This window comes from Rhinolophus ferrumequinum, chromosome 5, assembly GCF_004115265.2.
Source record: "Rhinolophus ferrumequinum isolate MPI-CBG mRhiFer1 chromosome 5, mRhiFer1_v1.p, whole genome shotgun sequence".
Classification (NCBI taxonomy): domain Eukaryota; kingdom Metazoa; phylum Chordata; class Mammalia; order Chiroptera; family Rhinolophidae; genus Rhinolophus; species Rhinolophus ferrumequinum.
The window spans coordinates 17,649,738-17,674,292 of NC_046288.1; the positions used below are offsets into that span (position 1 = coordinate 17,649,738).

General features: G+C 33.5%; 2 protein-coding genes across 2 annotated transcripts in view; both read right to left on the minus strand.

Annotated features, from left to right (window-relative positions):
• Positions 1-11,972, minus strand: part of PDCL2 (phosducin like 2) — a 28,055-nt gene extending 16,083 nt beyond the window's left edge. The window contains exons 1-3 of the mRNA XM_033106311.1: positions 11,835-11,972; positions 3,477-3,597; positions 2,804-2,894 (exon numbers count right to left, since the gene is read on the minus strand). Coding sequence (XP_032962202.1) covers positions 2,804-2,894; positions 3,477-3,597; positions 11,835-11,840 — 218 coding nt within the window. The 5' untranslated portion in view covers positions 11,841-11,972. The remainder of the gene's footprint in view (positions 1-2,803; positions 2,895-3,476; positions 3,598-11,834) is intronic.
• A 1,937-nt stretch (positions 11,973-13,909) lies between these two features.
• NMU (neuromedin U) overlaps positions 13,910-24,555 on the minus strand; it is a 30,754-nt gene continuing 20,108 nt past the window's right edge. Inside the window, exons 8-11 of the mRNA XM_033106739.1 lie at positions 24,080-24,154; positions 21,049-21,102; positions 17,003-17,042; positions 13,910-14,101 (exon numbers count right to left, since the gene is read on the minus strand). Coding sequence (XP_032962630.1) covers positions 17,007-17,042; positions 21,049-21,102; positions 24,080-24,154 — 165 coding nt within the window. The 3' untranslated portion in view covers positions 13,910-14,101; positions 17,003-17,006. The remainder of the gene's footprint in view (positions 14,102-17,002; positions 17,043-21,048; positions 21,103-24,079; positions 24,155-24,555) is intronic.

Consider the following 24,555-nt stretch of genomic DNA (forward strand, 5'->3'; position numbering starts at 1 on the left):
CAATACTTTTGTTTTTGTCTGTCTTTTTTATTATAAGCACCCCAGTGGCAGTGAAGTGGAATCTCATTATGGTTTTGAGTTGCACTTCCCTAATGACTAATGATGTTGAGCATCTTTCCATGTGCAAATTATTTTCCATTTGTATACTTTCTTTGAAGGAATTTCTACTCAAATCCTTGAAATGTTTTTAATTGGGTTATTTGCCTTTTTGTTGAGTTTTAGGAGTTCTTTATATATTGTGGTCATTAATCCCTTACAGTATAATTAATTTGCAAATATTTTCTTCTATTCTGTGGATTGTATTTTACTCTCTTGATTGTGGCCATTGATACACAAAAGTTTCAAATTTTGAGATAGTCCAATTTGTCTATATTTTTCTTTTGTTGCTTGTGCTTTTGGTGTCATATCCAAGAAATCATTGCTAAATCCAATGTCATGGACATTTCCCCCTATGTTTTCTTTGAAGAGTTTGCAGTTTTAGTCTTATACTTAGGTCTTTGATATATTTTGAGTTAATTTTTGTATATGATGTGAGTTAGGAGTCCAACTTTCTTCTTCTGTGTGTGGATATCCAGTTTTCCTAGCACCATTTTTTGAAAAGGTTGTCCTTTTCCCATTGACTATTCTTGGCACCCTGTTGAAACCATTTAACTATATATGAGAAAGTCTCTGGGCTCTCTATTCTATTCCATTGGTCTATATGTCTATCCTTATATGTCAGTATCACCCTGTTTTGATTACTGTTGCCTTGTAGTAAGTTTTGAAATCAGGAAGAGTGGGTCCTCCGACTTTGTTCTTTCTCAAGATTGCTTTGGGTTTTAGGATCTGGATTGTGTTTTTGTTCATTCTGCCAATGTTTGCCTTTAATTGGAGATTAATTTAAAATCCATTTACATTTAAAATATGTAGTGTGCTTTTTGATGGTAATCTAAGTGCCTGACATTAAGCTTTTGATTTCTAAGGCATCCATTTCAAAAGACATCCATCTTGAGAAACATATTGCCAGTTGTATGACACAGCTACTAGCAAAACAACCAAATAAGGAGTTAGGCTGTCCTCACTCATGAAGCTCCTTCTTTTAGAAATCTCTAGGTAACCTAGATAACTGACAAGTTGAATGACCCTGCTTCTCCTTCCTGTGCTCTAATTCCAGCTGTTATGCTCTGAATTAGCCAATAATGAGTAAACTCTAGAAACCTAGATACCCCATCATTGGACCCTAATAAAGTCTGAGCCACAGGTGTTCTCTTTTTTTCTCTTTCCCCATCCCTATTTCTGTCTCTTCTCTCTCTATCTCTATCTCTATCTCTATCTTCCTATCTCTATCTATCTATCTCTATTATCTCTATCTCTCCCCATGACCTGTCTGTGTGGCCCTTAGTGAGTCGTGTATTCTCCAGGACCTGTGAGTAATACATTTTGTTCCTCTAAGTTCTCTAATGGCTTCTTGATGAAGATATCTTACAATCATAATAAGAACCACAAGAGCTGCTCCAGCCACAACATATGAGTAATACAGGCCCAGGTGAGTGCCCCAGGCATTCCAAGCCAACAGTATCAATATCAGTGGTCTGGGAACAACACAACAAAGCAATTACTGATAAGTAAGGATCTCTGCCATTTAGCGTTTTTTTGTATTTCTTATATGCTTTTTGTTCTTCAATTCTTCTATCACTGCTTCTTTTTGTATTTAGTTGATTTTTGTAGTGTACCATTTTGATTTCCTTCTTTTTTCCTTTTCTGTATTCTTTTAGTAGTTACCTTAAGGATTAAAATTATTATCGTATAATGACCTACTGTGAATAATACCAACTTAGTTTCAGTAGCATACAATTTGCTCTTTATACATCTCTATCCTTTCCTCTTTATATTTTTATTGTTACAGACTACATTGTTATATATTGTGTGTCCATTAACATCTACATATAATTACTTTCTTATGCATTTGCCTTTTAAATCATATAGGAAAAAAGGAGTTAAAAACCAAAAGTACAGTAATACTAGCTTTTATATTTACCTATGTAGTTACCTTTACTTATGTTATTTATTTCTTCATATGGCTTTCTGTTACGGTCTTGTGCCCTTTAATTTCAGCCTGAAGGATTCCTACAGCTAATTTTTAGGGCGATTCTAGTAGTAACAAACTCACTTAGCTTTTACCTAGGAATGTTTTAATTTCTCCTTCATTCTTGTAGCATAGTTTGCCAGATATAGAATTCTTGTTTGACAGCAACCTTGCATTCCTGGGACAAATCCCACTTGTTTAGGGTGTATTATTCTTTTTCTAAGTTGATGGACTTCATTTGCTAATATTTTGTTTAAAATTTTGTGCCTATATTCATAAGAGATCTTTTTCTATAGCATACTGTTTTGCAATTTCTTTGTCTGGTTTTCATATCAGGATAAGTTGGGAAATACATGAACCTATTCTAATTTCTGAAATAATTTATGACTGGTAAATAATTATTAAACAATAGAAACCCTTGACAGACCTCACGCTAGAAGAAAAATCATGGCCCTCTTTTTATTGACCATTTATTGGTATTTTCCATTTTACTCATATGTAACTTGATGACGTTCTGCAGCACACTATTGGATAGTTTTTAATTGAAGCAAAGGCAAAAAAATTCAGGAAAAAAATTTCATCTTCTAGAAAGTGAGTTAGTTTTAAATTGTTATCTTAAAATTAGTTTTGCTCTTTTTTAATCCATTCTGTAGACAAAGTAGGTCTTTTTTCATAGTTTAATTCTTACAATACTTGTTCACTCCAAAACTCATAAATTACCCAAAAGAATCACTGTACCTGTATGTTTCAATAGCTCTCATATCTTCTTCATCAAATTCATCTTCTGCTTCCTTCAACTGTGCAAGAGTCATCTTTTCATATGGTTTAACTAAAACAAAATAAATTGTAGATAATTGAATTATTTAAAAATTAATTTTACTTTATAGTCACACGCCCAGAAAAAACAATATGTTAGATCAATGGAGATCAAGAATATCTTGAATGTTATAGTATCTGCAGTATATAAAGCTATTTTATGGCTGACTGCTTCAGGTTTGTTTAAAGTGTTATTATTTCCTCAGAGTTCACAGAACTACCAGGCTACATTTAAAGGTTGATCTGAAAATCAATTAGACCTCAAAATTTTATATTTTCCCAAGAACATGGAAATCTTGACAAATAATAAGTACTATATAGAATGATCAAAATCACAAGGCATTCACAAGGTAGAGGGGAAAAAAAGCTCACTAGGTTAGATAACAGGACATTTCAGCTCTATTATTAACTAGCCTGTAACTTTCAACACATGAATTAGAAATTTTAGGTGTCAGCATCCTAACTTTAAAAGTAGGGCTGGGACTTATATTAAATGATTTCTAATGTCTTCGCTCTCTCTAAGTTCATGAAATACACTCTTACTATCATAACTGCACTAACCCCTTCATCCAGCCCACCAAATGCACAACTATACCCATTGCTTCTTTCTGTAAACGTAAAACCATTTCTTCAATTTCATCTTTTGGCTCTTCTTTTGGAGGAAGAATGCCAAAATCTCTTAAAATTTCATTCCATTCTGTATCTTCATTTGGGTCCTATGTAAAAAAATTAAAAATCTATTAACATAGTTGTGCATTTTAATATATAAGTATAAAATTCATATGTAGCATTTCCAACTATGAAATTCTTCATGAATTCTTCAGATAACTAGATAATCAGTTTCAAAGAATAGAACAAAGTGGTTTACTTTTCCCCCCATTTCCCAGAACTAATGACACCATATACTTTGATTAAAAAAATACATCCTCTATCCTCAAAGTTACAATGAGATGTTTAATAAAAAAAAATAATAATTTAGAACACATATCAAATATTAATGAAGTTAATAAAATCGTAAGTCATGGAAAATTCCGATAACAGTAGGTGAAAGCAACTCACATTATGAAGAAATACTGTTTTGTTTCTATTTCTACGTAAGGATTCAAGACCTCCAGGCGAACTTTCTTCTCTTTTAAGCTATATAGCTTCATGGGACTCATTCCCAGGTTAAATTTTAAAAGAGTCTAGGAATCTTTTTATAATTCAATTTCTGTCTAATCATAATTTCTTTGTATGAAAGTTAGCCTTATTTTCCTAATTACTTAGGCTTTGACATTTTCTTGCTACTTTTCCACAAGTTGTCTGTCGAAAATTAACTATTGTTTTTCTAGTCTGCTGTCCATTTTCTCTGATGTTTCCAGAGGAAGGGAGAACTTAATTATATACATGAGTGAATATTGTGGCAAACAAAGTATAAGTGATCTTGATTGAACTCCACCTTTTCGTATTCACATCCCTGCATAATCCCCTCTCTTTGATTATGGGTGGGAACTGTGACATGCTTTTAACCAATAGAATATGGCAAAGGTGAAGAAATACCATTTCTGTGATTGAATTCCATAAGATTGTAACTTCCATCTTGCCAGCACTCTCTCTCACTTGCTGGCTTTGATTAAGCAAGCTTTCCTATTGAGGTGCCCTATAGATGGAGGAGAGAACTATATGACAAGGAAAATGTAGCCAATAATTAGCTAGGAAATGAACTCTTCAGTCATATAGTCCCCAAATAACTGAATTCTGCCAACCGCCATCTAAGTGTACTTAGAAATGTATCCTTCTTCTGTTGTGCCTTCAAATGAGACCCAGGCTGACATTTTGATTGCAACTTTGTGGGAGACTCTGAAGCAGAGGGACCAGCAAAGCAATGACTAGACCTTTGACTCATATAAACTCTGAGATAATAAGTGTGTTGTTTTAAGCCACTAAGTTTGTGCTAATTTTTTATACAACAATGAATAACTAATACAAGTATCATCTTATTTTTCCTCTTCATTCTATTCTCTGGCCAAAGTTTTGTTTTTCGATCACTGCTGGGTCTTTTACTGATCTATCCATGAGATCCTCGAATCCCCCTTCTTTCTATATGTCTTATAACAATTTGAAAAAAAAGTCACCATCAGCAGGAGTTCTGTACTTGGTGATGGCAGACTAGACATCAATCCTCTTGATGAGAACAGCTAGTAAAACTGGACAAAGTAGATAAAAATCTGTTTGAGGCATTGGAAAATCAACAAGGCAGTGAAGAAAACTATGGGGAGAAGATCCTGGATGAAAAGGAGACCCTGAGAAAGGAGCTGTACATTTAGGTCCATTCCCCTTGGATCAACTGCCAATTCTGGAAGAGGTCAAGAGGCTGAGAAATTGAATAAAGGTCCACAAATCTGAGCACAGTGACCAAAGCAGAAATCAATAAGAAAATAATAACTAGGAGACCATCATATATTTGGAATTTAAGAAAGAAAACTTCTAAATAACCCATGGGTCAAAGAAGAAATCACAATGGGAATTAAACATTAGAAACTGAATGACAACAATAAAGCCACATATCAAAGATATGTGGGTACAATTAAACAGTTCATAAAAGGAATTTTATACCATTAATTTAACATGCTAGAAAATGAAAAGGCTTCAAAATTAAGATATAAGCCTCCAACCTAAAAAGTTGGAAAAGAACATCAAAATAAACCAAAGGTAGAGGTAAGGAAATAATAAGAGTGAAAGTAGAAATTGAGGAAATGAAAAATGAATATATAATAGAAAAGATTAACAAGGCCCCAAATTATTTCTTAGAGAAGTCTAATAAAATTGATAAAAATGTGCCAAGTTTGATTTTAAAAAAAGTGAGAAGGCACAAAACCAATATCAAAATAAAAATCAAAAAGAGGGACTCTTGACAGGTAATATGAACATTTAAAAAGAGGCTGTTCTCTATTGTATTTTGTTCATCTTTTTTCTCTTTAAGGTTGAAGCTTAGATGATTGACTATAAACCTTTGTTTTCTAATACAACCCCTTAAAGCTATAAATTTCCCTTTAACAAATTCTTTAGCTGCATCTTACAAATTTTAGTATGATGTATTTTTATTATCATTCAAATAAAAAATTTCTAGTCTCACTTGTGATATTTTACTGACATTTTTATTATTTTGAAGGATACTGTTTAATTTTCAAATAATTTGGGCTTTCCTAATTTAATTCTGCTTGGTCAAAAAATACTGAGATTTTAGTTTTTAAAAATGTATTGTCTTGTTTTATGACACAGCATGTGGTGTGTTTTAGTGAATGTTCCATGCATGCTTGAAAAGAATGTGCTCTCTGCCACTGATGGGTACATTTCTCTATACCCAATGGATGGCTGACAGATTTATTAATACCTTCTATTTTGTTAGCAATTATTGTATCTTGTTTTATCAAGCACTAGTTTAAAAGGGGTATTAAAGTGTCAAATTATGATTGTGAATTTGCCTATTGTTCCCTTGAATTCTGTCAGTTTTTGTTTTATGTGTTTGAAGCTTCATTATTATGTAAATAGTTATATTTGTGATATCTTCCTGATGAATTTCTCCTTCTATCATTATCAATGTTCCTTTTTATTAGTAATCCTCATGTTGGTGCCTATGTTGTTTGGTACTAATATAGTTTCTCTATCTTATTCCTAGGTACCATTTAAAGAATGTCTTTTTAAATCCTTTATTTTCACGGCATCCCAGTTTTGGGTACCCCCTCTAGTAAGAGAGCTGTACTTTCGCTTTAATAAAATCTTTGCTTCTCTAAAAAAACAAACAAATAAAATAAATCCTTTATTTTCAACACATCTGTGTCTTTGCATTTAAAGAGTTTTTCTTTTATCAGTATATATGTGTAGTTGCATCTTGCTTTTTTATGTACTCTGACATTCTCTACTTTTTAATTGAAGTGTTTAGTCCATTTATATTTAATGTAATTGTTTTTATTAGATGTAGAGCAACTATTTTCTGTTTTTTATTAGTTTCATTTATCTTTAGATTTCTCTTTTCCTTTCTTGCCTTCTTTTGGTTAATTAAATAATTTTCAGAATTCCAGTTTTAGAAACCAACTTTTAAGTATACATCTTTCAATCATTGCTTTAGAAATTACAGTGGGTATCTTTAACTTATTCCAGTCTACCTAGATTTAATATTGTACTATTTGATATAAAATATAGGAATCTTGCCTAGTGTATAGTCATGCATTCTGAAAAATGCCCCACTAGGCAATTTCATCATTGTGCGAACATCCTAGAATGCATTTGCACAAACCTAAGTGGTCTAGCCTACTACATACCTAGGCTACATGGTATAGCCTGTTGCTCTTAGGCCACAAACCTGCACAGCATATCACTGTACTGAATACTGTAGGCAATTGTAACACAAGGGTATTTGTGTATCCAAATATCTAAACATAGAAAAGGTATGGTAAAAAATATGAATAAAAGATTTAAAAAATGGCATACCTGTACATGGCACTTATCATGAATGGAGCTTACAGGACTGGAAGATCCTCTGGATGAGTGAGTGAGTGAGTGAATGTGAAGGCCCAGGACATTACTGGACAGTACTGTAGGCTATAAACATTGTCCCACAAGCCCTCCCCGTTTCCTTTCAACAGGGTCAGAAATAGAACATTGACGCTGTCAGTGCTGCTTCATGAACAGGCATGTGGGCTGAATTGATTGGAAATATTGAGGAGAAACTGTCTGGGTAAGGTGTAGATTACCATCATAGTGACTGTAAGGAAGGAGTGAATGGTGGCTTGGAGAACAGCAGGAATAAGAAATCAAAATGGAGAGATAAAAGAACACGGGATTATCATGGCAATGTGGTTTTGGCTACTTCATGTTGGAGCATGAAGGAACTCTGTGGTATTCATAAAAAAAAAAAGAGGACATTAAACATTGAGAGGGTATAGAACTGGATTCAATATCTTGTCTTTGGAAATTTGTTTTTGGTTCCATTGACCCTATCTGGCATGAAGGGCTCTCTCTGGCATTGAACTGATGGAAGAAATAAAACATATCAGTGCTTTACATCATTACAACCTGAAAATATTTCCAAAGTACAGGGACAGGCTCCACACTACCACAGAAAGCTTTTAATAAAGTGGCCGTGGCATTAATACTTAAGGTAGCTCCTGTGGGCTTTGCCCTTGTGTCCTTGTACAGGATCTTAATTCTTGAACAAAGAATTTATAGCAGTGTAATCTAAACACCATTAAGCTAGATCTGAGAGGATTGTGACACCCCCTGAACATGTAGCACTGGGGGCACAGACTCCTCTGTGCTGAAACAGGTCAGTGGCTGACTGATTGGAATGTGACACTCGAAACTGATGTGTTGTGAGTGAGAGGGAATCTATTGCCAGGTACCACAGATATTGTTCCCATCAGAGAAAAGAAATTCGTCCTGAACCATGTTATCTTTCCAGTTCTTACAGGGGATTCAGCTTCATTATAATCTTAAGAGACCACTATTGTATATGCAGTCCATCATTGATTGCAAGTCATTATGTGGTATGTAACTATATTTGTCTTTTTGTGACTGACTTATTTTGTGACTTGGCATAATGTTTTCAAAAATCATCCATGTTGAAGCACGTATCAGAATTTCCTTCAGTTTTAAGACTGAATAACATTCCATTGTATCTTCATGCCATAGTTTGATTCATCCACTGATGGACATTTGGGTGGTTTCCACCTTCTGGCTAATGTGAATAATGCTGCTACGAACTTAAGTGTACAAATATCTGTTTGAGATCCTGCTTTCAATTCTTTAGAGCATATACCTAGGAGTGGAATTACCGGATCATATGACAACTCTATGCATAATTTTTTAAGGAAATGCCCTAATGTTTTCCACAGCACTTGGACCATTTTACAATCCCACCAGCAAAGCACAAGGGTTCCGATTTTTCCACATTCTCACCAGCACTTGTCATTTTCTGTTTTTAATAAGTTATCCAAATGGATGTGGTATCTCATTGTGGTTTTGATTCATTTCTCTAATGATTAACAATATGGAGCATCTTTTTATGTGCATAATAGTCATTTGTATATCTTCTTTGGAGAGATGTCTATTTAAGTTTTTTGTCCACTTTTTATGTTTTACTTAAAATTTTAAATTAAGACTTAATTTTTTAGGGCAGTTTTAGGTTCACAGCAAAATTGAAGGGAAGGTATAGAGATTTCCCATGTACTTTCTGCCCCAACACATACACAGCTTCCCCCATTATCACTGTCTACTGCCAAAATGATACCTTAAAGCAAATTCCTCATTTAAACCCAAAATAAAACAGCAACAAATTTTTTATTAAGACTTTATTTTTAAAGCAGTTTCAGGTTCACAGCAAAATTGAGAAGGTAGAGATTTTCAATATGCTTCCTGGTTCTACACATGCATAACCTCTCCCTTTACAAACATTTCCCACCAGAATGACATATTTGTTCCAATTGATGAACCTACATTGACACATCACAATTGCCCCAAGTCCATAGTGTACTTTAGGGTTTACTCTTGGTGTACATTCTATGGGTTTGGAAAAAATGCATGATGACACGTATCCATCATTATGATACCATACAGAGTATTTTTCACTGCCCTAAAAATCCTCTGTGCTTCACCTGTTCATCCTTCACCTTACCAACCCTGGCAACCGCTGACCTTTTCAATGTACCCATAGTTTTGCCTTTTCCAGAATGGTATCTAGTTGGGATCATACAATATGCACCCTTCTCAGATTGGCTTCTTTCACTTAGTAATATACACTTCAAGTTCCTCCGTGTCTTTTCATGACTTGACAGCTCATTTCCTTTTAACACTGAATAATAATCTATTGTCTGGATGTACTGTAGTTTGTTTATACATTTACCTACTGAAGGGCATCCTAGTTGCTTCTAGGTTTAAGCAATGATGAATAAAGCTGCTATAAACACCCATGTGAAAGTTTTTGTGTGGACATTAAGTTTTCAGCTCCTTTTGGTAAATACCAAGGAGTGTGAATGCTGGATCAAATGGTAAGAGTATGTTGTTTTATAAGAAACCTCCAAACTATTTTCCAAAAGCTGTACAATTTTTCATTCCCACCAGCAATGAATGAGAGTTTCTATTGTTTCCAAATTCTCACCAGCATTTGGTATTGTCAGTGTTCCAGATTTTGGCCATTCTAATGGATGTGTAATGGTCTCTTGTTTTAATTTTCATTTGCCTGATGACATAGAGGTGGAGCATCTTTTTAAATTTAATTTAATTTTTTAAATTAAAGTTTATTGGGGTGACAATTGTTAGTAAAGTTACACAGGTTTCAGGTGTACAATTCTGTGTTACATCATCTATAAATCACATTGTGTGTTCACCATCCAGAGTCAGTTCTCCTTCCATCACCATATATTTGATCCCTTTTACTCTTCTTCTATGCTTATTTTTGTATATTTGGTGTTTCATTTTAGGAGTTCTTTATGTACTCTGGATATTAATTTTTTATCAAATATATAATTTGAAAATATTTTCTTTCATTCCATGGCTTGCAATTTCATTGTATTGATAGTGTCCTTTGAAGAATAAAAGTTTGAATTTTGATGAAGTCCAATTTATCTACTTTTTTCTTTTGTTGCCTGTGTTTTTGGTGTCATATCCAAGAAATTGTTGCCAATCCAATATCATGGGAATGTTGCCCTGTTTTCTTCCAAGTGTTTTATAGTTTTAGTTCTCACTTCTAGGTCTTTGATCCTCTTACTGTTAATATGTTTGTAATGTGAGTTAAGAGTTCAATTCATTATTTTACATGTGGATATTCAGTTTTTTCAACACCATTTGTCAAAAAGATGTTTTGGCTATTTTGGGTCTCTTAAGATTTCATATGAATTACAGCATGGGTTTTCCTATTTTTATAAAAACTGTCATTGGGATTTTAATAGGGATTACATTGAATTTGTAGATTACTTTGGGAAGTATTGACATCTTAATAATATGTCTTCCAATCTACAAAGGTGTGATGTTTTTCTACTTATTTATGTCTTCTTTAACTTCAGCAATGTTTTGTAGTTTTCAGTGTTCAAGGTAAATCCTTGGTTACATTAATTCCTAAGTATTTTATTCTTTTTGATGCGATCATACATAGAATTGTTTTCTTAATTTCTTTTCGGATTATTCACTGTAGTGTATAGAAATGTCGTCATACACCGGATAAAATGTACTTGCTAGTAATCTACTATTAACACAAAAGGACTATCCATTAAATTATATGTAATTTATGTCCCATATATCCTAATAAGTTACACAATATAGGAATACCAAAGTATGCAAACCAAGAAAAATTGCAGTGCTTTGAAATTGGGGAGCAGGTGGAAAGAAGCTGTTTCTGTAAGTCAGAAAGTAAGAATTTTACTCTTTTGATAAACAGACAAAAGCACAAGCTTTTGGTTAATAAGGAAGCTTTAGACAGAGGAGCACCCTTTTAAGGAATAAGTGGAAGTATAACAGCTTTTGCAGTCAGGTAGGAGAAACTGCAGGGACCGCTGGTCTTTCTCAAGAGAGATGCAACTACTAGCGTTTCTGTTCTGATCGTTTTGTATGTTTTTTTAAAGTAGTGCGGCAGGATACTAAAATTGAATTAGGCTTGAGCTAAAGTTGCTGGTCTATTTCTTAAGTGAGAAATAGTGCTGCCGTAATAAGATTTCCAGGATTCAGGTGTGAAACGTAATCCTAAACAACTCCTAACCTTCCTCTAGTGACATACCCAAGTTTTGAGCGTTGAAAAACTGGTGTTCTCCTAGAGTTAATTTGGATTTCTCTCCAATCTTGAGACGCATGCCAACTTTAGCTCTTACCAAAAACAAACGTTAGCATCCAACCCCTACGCCACCCCCCCCCATTCGTGCTCAGCCTCAGGCCCAGCCGGAGACTCCACTGGGTGCCCCAGACACTCTGTGGCCGTGTCTCCCACCTGCATGATGGTCAGTCTCCACCCTCACGAGTTGTCCCTTCAGGCGTCTGGCGAGGGACTCCCGACTCAGATGTCTCCTCCGGGCGGGAGAGGACCGGCCGCAGGCCTAGAGGTTTCCACCGCCCACAGGGAGGGGGAGGGGAGAACAAGAGCGTCTACCTGGCGCAGCTCTATTGCCAGGCAACGCGAAGGCGTGGCCTACGTGATGCCTGTGGAAGCCGACGCACCAGGTCCTGGGGTATATTTATCCCAGGAGGAGCCTTTACTGTTTGCCACGTGGTGCTGATGCTGGTGTTCCTCCCGCCCTCCCCCCCAGCGCCATCAAATCAACTCGTCGTTTCCGAGCTCTCTGACACTCATCAATCTGAGTCCTGTCTTCATGGAGAAATAATAAAATTCTGGGGAGAGAACCTTTCAAAGGAGGAGCTACTAACCTGGAGCCCTTAGCCTATATTTGGATGGATTTTAGGGAATACCTAGCCCCCAGTAATACACATAATTTTGTTGTATGTGTACATTTTTAGGGGGGAAGAAGGGGCTGATGGTGCAGTTAGGAATGAGAGCTTTCACGAGATTCTCAAATGGCTCTTCACCACCATCTTAAAAATGCGCTTCTTTAGGAGATAAGAGCTCTGGCTTTAGGTAGGAAGCCCAGATAGTTGGGTTCCTAGAAATTTAGGTTAAGGAAATGATGTTTACTAGGAGCTGCCAGGACGTTATCGCCAAATAAGGTTATACACATGATCACAAAGATATACTGATAGGATATGGGGAAAATAGGAATGTTTTTAAGGACATAATTTTAAACTTGGCTTCAGCATTGGGCCACTCCATCTTTACTGCCCAGTTAATACTTAATACAAATCCTGTACTCCTAGTAACCCATATATTTTGTTGTGTTTTTGTATAAGATATTAATTTGTTAAATATACAATATTTTAAAACGTCCTACAATTTTTGTAATCATGTTTTGGTATTTCTTTATTTTAATACCTGGGAGCCCTAAAAAATTTAAGTGGCCTAAGTTTCTGGCTTTCTGAGAACACCTGGGAACTGCTGCTTAAATTAATATGTGATTCTCTTTTCGTATTTTGACAATCCAAAATTCATGCTAATTAAATTACAGTGCATAGTACTAATGTTGCCCTATGCATCTCTGGCTTTAGAGCAAGAGGCACTCTCAGCTTTCAAGTGCCTATCTTGTCAAGGCAATTCACTTTTTAAAAAAGAATGAACTTTTTGTCTTATTCTGCTCCCTTCTTTCCATATGTTCTTCACACCGGTTGAGAAGAGGTGAGATTTAGGGACTTTATTGGTGTAAGTAGTGACTTCGGCTATAATCAGTGGTCAAAATTAACAAGACAAAGATTTTCAGATACTATACTCTGAATAATATAAGACCGAATCCAATCCACTCAGTGAGCCACCCTTCTCTAGTCAGCTAGCAATCTGCTTGGTGGAGTAGGTGGTTATGCAAAAGGTGGTTGTCAGAAAGGAAAAACCCAGGGGAAGCTGAAGGGAGATAATCTCAACATCCATCTGAAGTTAATTCTGCATCTACAAAACAGTGATTTGATGCAAAAAGTTCTCCCAGTGTATTTAGGATCCTCTACTAGTAAGATAGTTTTCTTCCTGGTAATGGACAAGACTGGTTGCCTTTCAGATGTTGCAAGGTAAAATACGTTATTTTAAGAGAACGTGAATACTACTAGTTGGTGGAAAAAACTAGTCCCTTCATATGTTTGTAGCAATCAGACATCAACTTTACAGAATATAAATCAGAATTTGCTTATTGGACTATTGGATAGATCATGGCCAAATCCTCCAACAGGTTTAGTTGGTATTCACGTAATACCATTTGTTAGCTCTTGGGCATTCCGATGATTTTGTCACTGATAAAAATCCAAACAGGATAAACTAAAATAGCTCATTAAAACTCAACTCTCTACTGAGTGCCTTTAATATAAATAACAAAGAATATATGCATCAGTACTATCAGAAGCTACAGGAATCTAAGGAACAGCATTACTTACAGCCTTATTACACGCTATTTATCATTATAACCCTAAGAAAAAATATTTTAAGATGCTTTTTAAATTTTCAACAAATTGAACATTTACAGTCTCAACCAACTTTTACTGAAAATGTTTACAACACAGGGATTCTCAAACATATTAAATTTAGCAAGGATTGTTTTTGTAAAGAAAACAAAATGTCAGCATATTTTGTATTCCATGGCATTGCTTCTGTGGAAAATAGTTGGTAATCTGTAAAAAGAGAAATATTGAATTTAGATTCAAGTATAAATGAGTATGTGAATGTGCATACAATGTTTGTATGTAGGTGTTTCTAGAAATGTTTTGTTATGTATAATAAAACTGACATCTGAGGTATTTCTCAGCTTTTCTTCAGCCTATATACTTTTAGCTATCATTTAATCTCTCTTTGATGGAATATTTCCTCTGTATGTCTGTATTTTCCAAAACTTGACAGTATTTAACTATATAAAAGTGGTTTTCTAAAGCTCATTGATACCAACAAAGTTAATGAATATTTCAAAAGTTGCAGTTACTCTTTGTGTATTTATTTTGCTATATAGTTACAATTAAATCATTCTATTATATTTCTATTTTTAAAGTAAATTTAAGTCATCAGAACAAAGTAAGACCTCAGATAATCACATGCTAAATACAAAGAAAAAAATGATTATTGAACTGTTTATTAACAAAATAAAATGAAATTCTGAGTGAATTAGTTTATGTAGACCCTAATCTTGGCAACGATCTAAATAAAGCTATTTTTCTGTTTCAGGGAGAATTTGCTAAATTGATCAAATCATAGATTAAATTCCATTTCACATTTGTGAGTATTCTAACACTTAGTTTGGTGTTACAATCACAAACATTTTTTCTATTTAGTATTAAACTATTTTATGTTCACATTTTGTAAATGCCTCTACATTTGTAATATTATGAAAGATAGTTTTCTTTTCCAGTAACTCTTTAAAATGAGAAAAAGTTAAGAAAATGTTTGCTCGTATTCCTGATATGAACATAACAGGCCTTTGCTGAAACAAGAGTTAATTCCAAAAATAGTTTGAAAATGTAAGTTCCTAATTATGCCCCATGAGCACATTAAATTTTTTCTTTACATTTCCAATATTTGTACCTTTTATTTTTTTCTTGTCTAACTGAATTAGCTAGTGCATAAGAACTACATTAAATAAAAGGTAACAAAAGCATCCTTGTTTTGTTCCTGACATTAACGGAAATGCTAAAGTATTTTACTATGAAACCTGCTACTGACTGTGAGACGGTTATATAAATAATGTTAAGACAAAATTCATCTCTTTCTTCTTTTAAAACATCAGAAATTGATGTGGAATTTTACCAAAAGTATCTATTGAGATGATCATATAATTTATCTTGTAATGGTGAAAACATTTAAATGACTTCCTAATATTGAACTATCCTGAGTTTCTAGAACAAACTTTACTTCACAGGGTCATGTAATTCTTTAAATAATACTGCTGAATACTGTTTACTAATATTTCTTTTAAATTTTTACATTAAAAATTATAAATATCTTTGACCTTAAGTTTCCTTAATACTACTTTTGTATGATTTTGGTATTAGCTTCATTAAATATATGGCTGACTTCATACGTTTTTTGAGATTTTTCTTCCTTCTCTGAGCTGGAAAAATCCAAAATCTATTGGCCTACGACTTTTTTGAGGGGAAAGCTTCTGGATAATGTTTTCAATTTTTTTCCATGGCCATTAGTCTGTATAGATATTTTTTTCTTTCTACTGAGGTAAATTTTGGTAGCACCTACTTTACTAGACAATCTTCCATTTTATGCAAGTTTTCAAACTATAGGCACAGAGATTTGCAAATTACTCTTTTATAATTTCATTTCTTCCATATCTGTTTTAATATCCCTCTTTTTATTTGTATTTTTGTATATTTATGGTTTCTCCCCTATTTCTTAATTAGGCTAATTAGAGTAGTTTTTTTTTTTTTTTTAGAGAGACAGGTTTTTTCTTTATTTACCAACTCTTCTACTTTACTATTTTATAATTTATTAATTTCATCTTTTATTTTATACTTTTCTTCCTTTTCTTTCCTGAGGTTCACCTTGTTCTTTTTTAACTTATTGAGTTAAATCTTTACTAATTTTTTCCTTGCTTGAAAATGCTTAAAGTCTTGAATTTTCCACTGAATATGGCTTTGGCAGAGTCCCATAAGTTTTGATACTCAGTGTTTTCATTACCTTTATTTTCTAGATATTGTATAATTTTGGTGTTGATATCTTCTTTAGTTAGAAATAGTGCATTTTTAAATTTTTGTTTCTATGAGAAAATGTTAAGAATTTTAACATTCTTAAGCTAAATATGTATTAAGGGTTGAGATAAATGATATGAATGAAATATTTGCAAAAATATGTTCAGAATTTGAACATGAATTTGAATATGTTCTAGAATTTGAATATGTTCTAGAATTTGAATTCAGATAAAGTTATAGAATATACTTTTACCTCGGTGGTATAAATTTATCAGTCTACATTTGGCTTTAATTTCAAAATTCATAACCTAATAACATATTAGGATCAACATATTTATTAAACATATAGGACCACTCAATAGCTACTAAGTGTCTACTATATCGCCATCATTGAGGTGGAAACTCTGGGAACGTCAAAGCAGAAGCCATGCTTTCATATCTTTCCACCTTTTCTTAGTTCTCTAGAAATGGTAAATCACAGCTATTAAAAGGAATCTTTGAATTGGAACACAGAAATACATTCAGGTTATAAGTTCTGACTCATTATTTTGGACACTGATTACCACAATAAGAACACAATCCCTTACATAAACTACTTGCACAACAAATAACTATAATAAGGTCAATGTCCACAAAATTGATGGTGATGACTATTGTGGCATAGTCTGAGGAACGCATGACTTGGGTAAAAAAATCTGGCCCTAAAATAATGGTATTTTCCATCTTAAAGCCCTCACAGCCCCTATAATTGTAATATTTATATAGAATAGTAGTATATATATATATATGCAATCAAATAATAGAAATATATTCAGCATAGTTTAATATGTGAATATCTAAAAACAACAGAAATTTTCAAACTGGGTTAAATTGTGAAGCACATACCATTTTAAATGTAATCTTCTGACCTTCTTCCATTGCGTGGCTGGAAAATAATAAATTAGTAATAAACCAGTGTTAGCTAAGGAGGGAAGTTAATTTTCATAGAAAGCAGCCAAATGATCTCAGTGAGTAGTATTATTTCTTCCTCTATGCTGTCTTACTCCTTCCTTCGGCCCATTCTCCAATTTGTTGTTAGAATTAGTTTCCAAAATGCAAATGTTAACCATATGGCTCTCCTTAGCCTCTACAATGAAGTTGGAATTCCTAAGCTAAATATTTCATTGCCTAATTCCTGTTGATTCTTCAACTTCAGCCCTTAAAGCCTCTACCCCCTCCATTGCCCAGTCTGGGTTAAGTGCCTGTTTTTTAGAAACTATAGCACCATATATTTGACCCCTTTTATCCTCTCTGGGTGGTGAGCACACAATGTGATATATAGATGACATATTATACAATTTTACACTTGAAACCTATGTAATTTTACTAACCATTGTCACCCCAATAAATTTAATTTTAAAAATGTTAAAAAAAGAAAGGAAGGAAGGAAGGAAGGAAGGAAGGAAGGAAGGAAGGAAGGAAGGAAGGAAGGAAGGAAGAAAGAAGGAAGAAAGAGAAACCATAACCCCTGGGTTGAAGGTACATTTAACATTTATTTATTTATTTATTTATTTATTTATTTATTTATTTATCAATTTCCTGTATTAGGCTGTAAACTTCTAGAGCCTAAGAACAGAATTCTATCTGGCTTTATATTCTCAGCCTTTGGTACATTGTCTAGCACCCAGGAGAATTTCAATAAATAGTGGCTGAATTAAGAATTAAAAATCTCTGGTAATGTGTGAGGGATACAAACACTTTAAAAAGTATAGCTGCTTAGAAAGAAACTCACATGTCAGACAATTTGGATATAAAAATACTAAATACAAAGTTTTATCTACTTATAGCTTCTAGTGTAGTTGATTCTTTTATTTTTAAAAGCTTATGAAAATAGTCATAACTCTTCCATTCTATTGAATGAAACATTTAGTATATGATTCTTTGGAAGTTAAGGAGTAATACATCTTTAAGACACTCTTTCCCTGCACATGAAATGTTATGGAACTAAACTGTGAAATAGATGAATGTCATTTGGGGTATTTACAAACAGTAGTGGATTAGGGAAGAGATCAGAGATGCCATAATATTGAAGCAATAAGGTGGTGACAGAAGTGAATCTTGGCTTCACTAGTGAATTTACCAAACCTTCAAAGAGGATCTAATGCCAATTCTGCTCAAACTCTTCCAAAAAATTGAAGAAGAGACAGTACTCCCTAACTCATTTTATGAGGCCAACATTACCCTGATACCAAAACCTGCAGGGACAACACAAAAAAAGAGAACTACAGACCAATATCTCTGATGAATACAGATGCAAAAATCCTAAACAAAATTCTAGCAAATCAAATGCAACAATGCATTAAAAAGATTATTCATTATGACCAAGTGGGGTTCATCCCAGGGGCACAAGGATGGTTCAACATACGCAAATCCATCAATGTGATACATCACATAAATGAAATAAAGGACAAAAATCATATGATTATATCCATTGATGCAGAAAAAGCATTTGACAAGATACAACATTCATTTATGATTAAAACACTTAATAAAATAGGTATAGAAGGAAAATACCTTAACATAATATAGGCCATATATGACAAACCCTCAGCTAATCTCATAATTAACGGTGAAAAACTGAAGCCATTTGCTCTACGTTCAGGAACACGACAGGCCTATCCCCTATCACCTCTTGTTTTCAACACAGTGTTGGAAGTCCTTGCCAGAGCAATCAGGTAAGAGAAAGAAATAAAAGGCATCCAAATTGGGAATGAAAAAGTTAAATTGTCACTCTTTGCAGATGACATGATGCTATATATAGAAAACCCTAAACATTCCACCAAAAAGCTATTAGAAACAATCAACAAATACAGTAATGTGGCCAGCTACAAAATCAACGTACTAAAGTCCACTGCATTCCTATATACTAACAATGAAATCTCAGAAAAAGAAATAAAAAAAGCAATTCCTTTTGCAATTGCATACAAAAGAATAAAATACCTAGGAATAAACTTAACCAAGGATGTGAAAGACCTATATGCTGAAAACTAGAAGACATTTTTAAAAGAAATTGAAGAAGACACAAAGAAATGGAAAAACATTCTGTGCTCATGGATTGGAAGAATCAACATAGTTAAAATGGCCATATTACCCAAAGCAATATACAGATTTAATGCGATCTCCAATCAAAATCCCAATGGCATTTTTTAAAGAAATAGAACAAAAAATCATCAGATTTGTTTGGAACCACAAAAGATCCCAAATAGCCAAAGAAATCCTAAGAAAAAAGAACAATACTGGAGGCATCACACTCCCTGACATTAGCTTGTACTACAGGGCAACAATAATCAAAACAGCATGATATTGGCAGAAAAACAGACATGTAGACCAATGGAATAGAATTGAGAACCCAGAAATAAACCCCCATAAATATGGACAGATAATTTTTGACAAAGAAGCAAAAAACATACAATGGAGAAAAGACAGCCTCTTCAATAAATGGTGCTGGCAGAATTGGAAAGCCACGTGCAAAAGAATAAAACTGGACTGCTATCTGTCACCATGTACCAAAATTAATTCAAAATGGATGAAAGACTTAAGCATAAGACCTGAAACAATAAACTGCATAGAAGAAAACATAAGTACTAAACTTATGGATTGAGTTCAAACAACATTTTATGAATTTGACTCCAAAGGCAAGGGAAATAAAAGCTAAAATAAACGAATGGGACTATACGCAACTTAAAAGCTTCTGTACAGCAAAAGAAACCATTGACAAAATAAAGAGGCAACCAACTAAATGGGAGAAGATTTTTGCAAACAGTGCCTCCGATAAGGAGCTAATGTCCAAAATATACAAGGAACTCATGCAACTCAACAACAAAAAAACAAACGACCCAATTGAAAAATGGGCAGAGAACCTGAAGAAACACTTCTCCAAAGAGAACATACAAATGGCAAATAGACATATGAAAAAATGCTCAACATCACTAATCATCAGAGAAATGCAAATAAAAACCACAATGAGATATCACCTCACCCCACTCAGAATGGCTACCATCAACAAGACAAATAGTAACAAGTGTTGGAGAGGCTGTGGAGAAAAAGGAACCCTCATACACTGTTGGTGGGAATGCAGACTTGTGCTGCCATTATGGAAGGCAGTGTGGAGGTTCCTCAAAAAATTAAGAGTAGAATTACCGTATGACCCAGCAATCCCTCTCCTGGGTATCTACCCAAAAAATCTGCAAACATTTATCCATAAAGACACTTGTGCTCCAATGTTCATTGCAGCTTTGTTTGTGGTGGCCAAGACATGGAAACAACCAAAATGTCCTTTGATAGATGAATGGATAAAGAAGTTGTGGTATATATACACAATGGAATACTATTCGGCGGTAAGAAAAGATGATATAGGAACATTTGTGACAACATGGATGGATCTTGAGAACATAATGCTAAGCGAAATAAGTCAGACAGAAAAAGCAGATAACCATATGATTTCACTGATATGTGGTATATGAACCAAAAACAACAAAAGAACAAGACAAACAAATGACAAACAAAAACTCATAGACACAGACAATAGTTTAGTGGTTACCAGAGGGGAAGGGGAAGGGAGGTGATAGATGAGGGTAAAGGGGATCAAATATATGGTGATGGAAGGAGAACTGACTCTGGGTGGTGAACACACAATGGGATTTATGGATGATGTAATATAGAATTGTACACCTGAAATCTATCTAACTTTACTAACAATTGTCACCCCAATAAACTTTAATTAAAAAAAAAAAAGTGAATCTCAGATAATAACACCTGATGTCAAGCATCTATAATAAATACACTTCAAAATTTAATTAAAACTTATGAAATAATGTAAATAAATGGACAGTGAAATTATTTTTCAATTTTGGTATTGATTGATTTTTTTAGAAAATACAGTATGTGCATACCCTGAATAAAAAGTATCTTCGTCTTTGGCTTGCAATAGGACCTTGGAATTCTTCCTGAAGAGAAAATGAGGACATTACAAATCAAATAACAGTAAAAATATGCACAAATTCTTCCTGAGAGTATAGTGAAACTCACAGTTATTTTAAACTATCATAATTAAACAAAGAGGGAATCAAAGACTTGAGTATATAATTTATATCAATAGCTAATTTCTGTATTAACATCTGAAGAATTTACAACAACTAGCAATATCATCAGAATGTTGTACTTTAAAATAATTTCCTTACCAATATAACAGATTCTATTTTCAGGAAATTTGTCAGTTATATGTATATTCATCAATAAGTAGAAAGAAGAATGACAGACACTGCATAGATAATTAACTATTTTTAAAATCTCCTTTTAGCATTTTGTTAGAACAAAATAATTTGTTTGAAAAACATATTGTATGTGCTAACACAAAGACAGGGAAAAATATAAGATAGAATTGTGTGAGAGCTAAAATACATAATATTTCTATAGAAATTTAAATAGAAATTAAGGGACAACTTTGGTAAACATATTTATTCAATGAGACTTCAGAAGAGATTTTCCCAATATAATTATATTTACAGAAATGGTAATGAAAAAACTTGAAATAGGAACAAACCAATTATTCATATTGGGTATATTTTGAAGTGTTTCTTTTCTTAAAACATTTCATTTTTTTAACTTAATGGAAAACATACTTAACATTTTATGGTTTCCATAAAATTGGTTCATATAGCTTCTTATTTTCGTAAATTACTTATTATAAAAATATCAGGATGGCAATCACTGTGAAATTTGTCAACAGGACCCTTTTCAATTATTCCATAATATAAGTAAAATCATATTTTTAAATTCTAAAAAATGGCTTTCACATCTATTAAAATTCTGAAATCCTTGCTTTATAATAAATATATCTTTAATTCTCAATATTTTATACCTAATTCTCATCCTGACTATAAATCCCCCTAAGTTAATTAAAAGATAGAAAATTTTAATATTTAAAAATGTACACATAGACACTATACACTAATATACTTATATAAGAAAAAAAAGAAAGGTAGGACAAAATGTAACTTAAAACTTTCAAATCCAAACACACAGTTCATTTTAGTCTTATCACTGGAAAGAGAACAGTATATATAAAAATTTGGGAGGTAAGGGTAAAAGAGATGTGGGGAAAGAAGTAAGGATGTCTAGTAAACAAAATATAAGAAGTGTTAGAATGCACTAAGATCTGAAAACATTTTCTTTAAGAATCAAAAATATTTCACTATTGAAAATATGTTTTAAAATTAGATGACTTAGGTCTAGCTAAGCTAACATTATTGTTTATTTTTTTCTATTGAGGTCTTACATTCTTTTCTTTCATAGGTTCCTAGGAAACTTGTCTTGCTACAAAATACTTTTAGGAGTTATCATTTGTCCAGTAGTATATACTACCAAGTCAGAGTTCATGTTTTCAGCTACTTGACTGAAGGCGGAACATTCAGACAAAATGCCAAACTGGCCACAATACTGAGTATTTAGCTAAGGTTGTAAAAATAATGACACTGAAGTTATATAGTAAACTAATAACTTGTCGATATATTTTAAGGAACTGAACCTTTAAAATGAAATCTTACACTTTTCATAAGTCAAGCAAATTCTTCAGAAAGTAAAAGTTAATCGAAAAAAGTATATACAGAGGGTGCTAAAAATATGTATACACATTTTAAGAAAGGAAAAAACTGTATTAAAATTGTAATAACATATACCGATAACAAAAGAGGAATACAAGTCATGTGTACACATGTTTTTGGCACCCTGGTATTACTTCCAGAAAGTTTGCTGACAATCATTTTGATATTTTTTCATACTAGAAATTCTACAATTTTAAGGCACTACTACAGTTTCTCTTACATTTCTCATTCAAGTTGGCAGCAGATACTATCTTCCTTGTTGGAAACTTAGTTTAAGAATGTGAAGAATTTAGGGAGGAAATAGTGACCATAAAAATAAATTTTGAGGAATTTATTTGCCTAAAGTGTATGCATTTTAAAAACTATTTGAAGACTTTTGGAGAATGAAATTAATATGGTATTTAAATTAAGGGAAAATCTGACAATAATAGAAATATCCAAGATTCGACTATCAAGGGAATGGCATAGTGAGAAAAGAATTTGCCCAGTCCAGAAGTCAGAAGACTATTGTAATTTCTAATCTCACTTACTAGGAATGATCTTGGGAAACATCTTTAACTGTCCTGAATTGTTTTCCCTCTAGTAAACTGAGGATAACAATACTTGTATAAGCACGAACAGAGTTGCCAAAAGAATAAAATGAGGTGCTACAAGATTGAAAACTATAATGCATTACAATAATGTAAGGCATTGCTTAAAAATAATACCTAGAAACTTTCATCATTGAAAGAGTTAGGATTCTTTTTAAATGAAAATAAAAACTCCACAATTTATAGTTTAAAAATGTGTTAATATAGTTATATTCATCTTACATACAGATACTGAATTTGGGCCATATTTTTGTTAATTGTGGGGAAAAATACAAAATACCTACATTTAACTTCTGATATATTTCCTTCATGAGCCTTACTCTTACTAACACTTCAAAACTTGGATAGAAAGCTTGCCATCCCAGCCATTTGCCGACGTATGTCCACAGAAGTACTTTATCTTTTATCTTTTCTCCCGTTCCTACCTAAGGATGAGCCATACTGCTACGTCCGTTCTTAAATCAAGACTGGGTTTCCTCACTGGGAGGGTCATGGTCCTTGGAAGGGAATCTAATCCCAGCTTTCCTCACTGCTCCTGAGATAGAGGGGGAACAATTCTTTTCTTCCTGAGTGTGAAAACACTTCTGCAAACAGATGTTCTTAGGCTAACTGGTGTTTGTGTGGGTTTTATCCTGAAGAAGAGTGTCTTATAAAACACAACTGGGAATTAACAGAAGAGCTGCCCTACGCAGAGTGAGTGGCAAAGCAAGCATGCAGTTTGTGTTACATACGTCCACTCTGAATCTCTTCATTCTTCTCTCCTGCAGTTGAGGAACGAGCTGCAGTAACGGATGCACAACAGATGACTGAGAGACACGAATACACACATGTGATGAGCACAAGGGCTTCTAGCATTGGGCATAACTACAGTTTCCTATTTGTTTGTTTTTGTTTTTATCCATTATACTTGCTCCAGACAAAAGAGAACAAGAAGATGTCATCTAAGACATCCCTTGTGAGCATTTCAAAGAACTGAGAAGAATAAGCCACGAGATGGAATAAAATTTGATATAGCTAGATGCTAGAACCTTTGCCATTACATTGAACAAACACTTTCCTGACGGTCTCAGTCCTTTCTCAGCTGCCAAGAAGTAAAACACCAGCCTGCATCTTTGACAGACAAAAAGCAGTTTGTCAGCTTCCAGACTTACTCAAAATAATTTAGGACAGATGAAAACAATTCTGTGAGAATCAGTTTTCCATTATG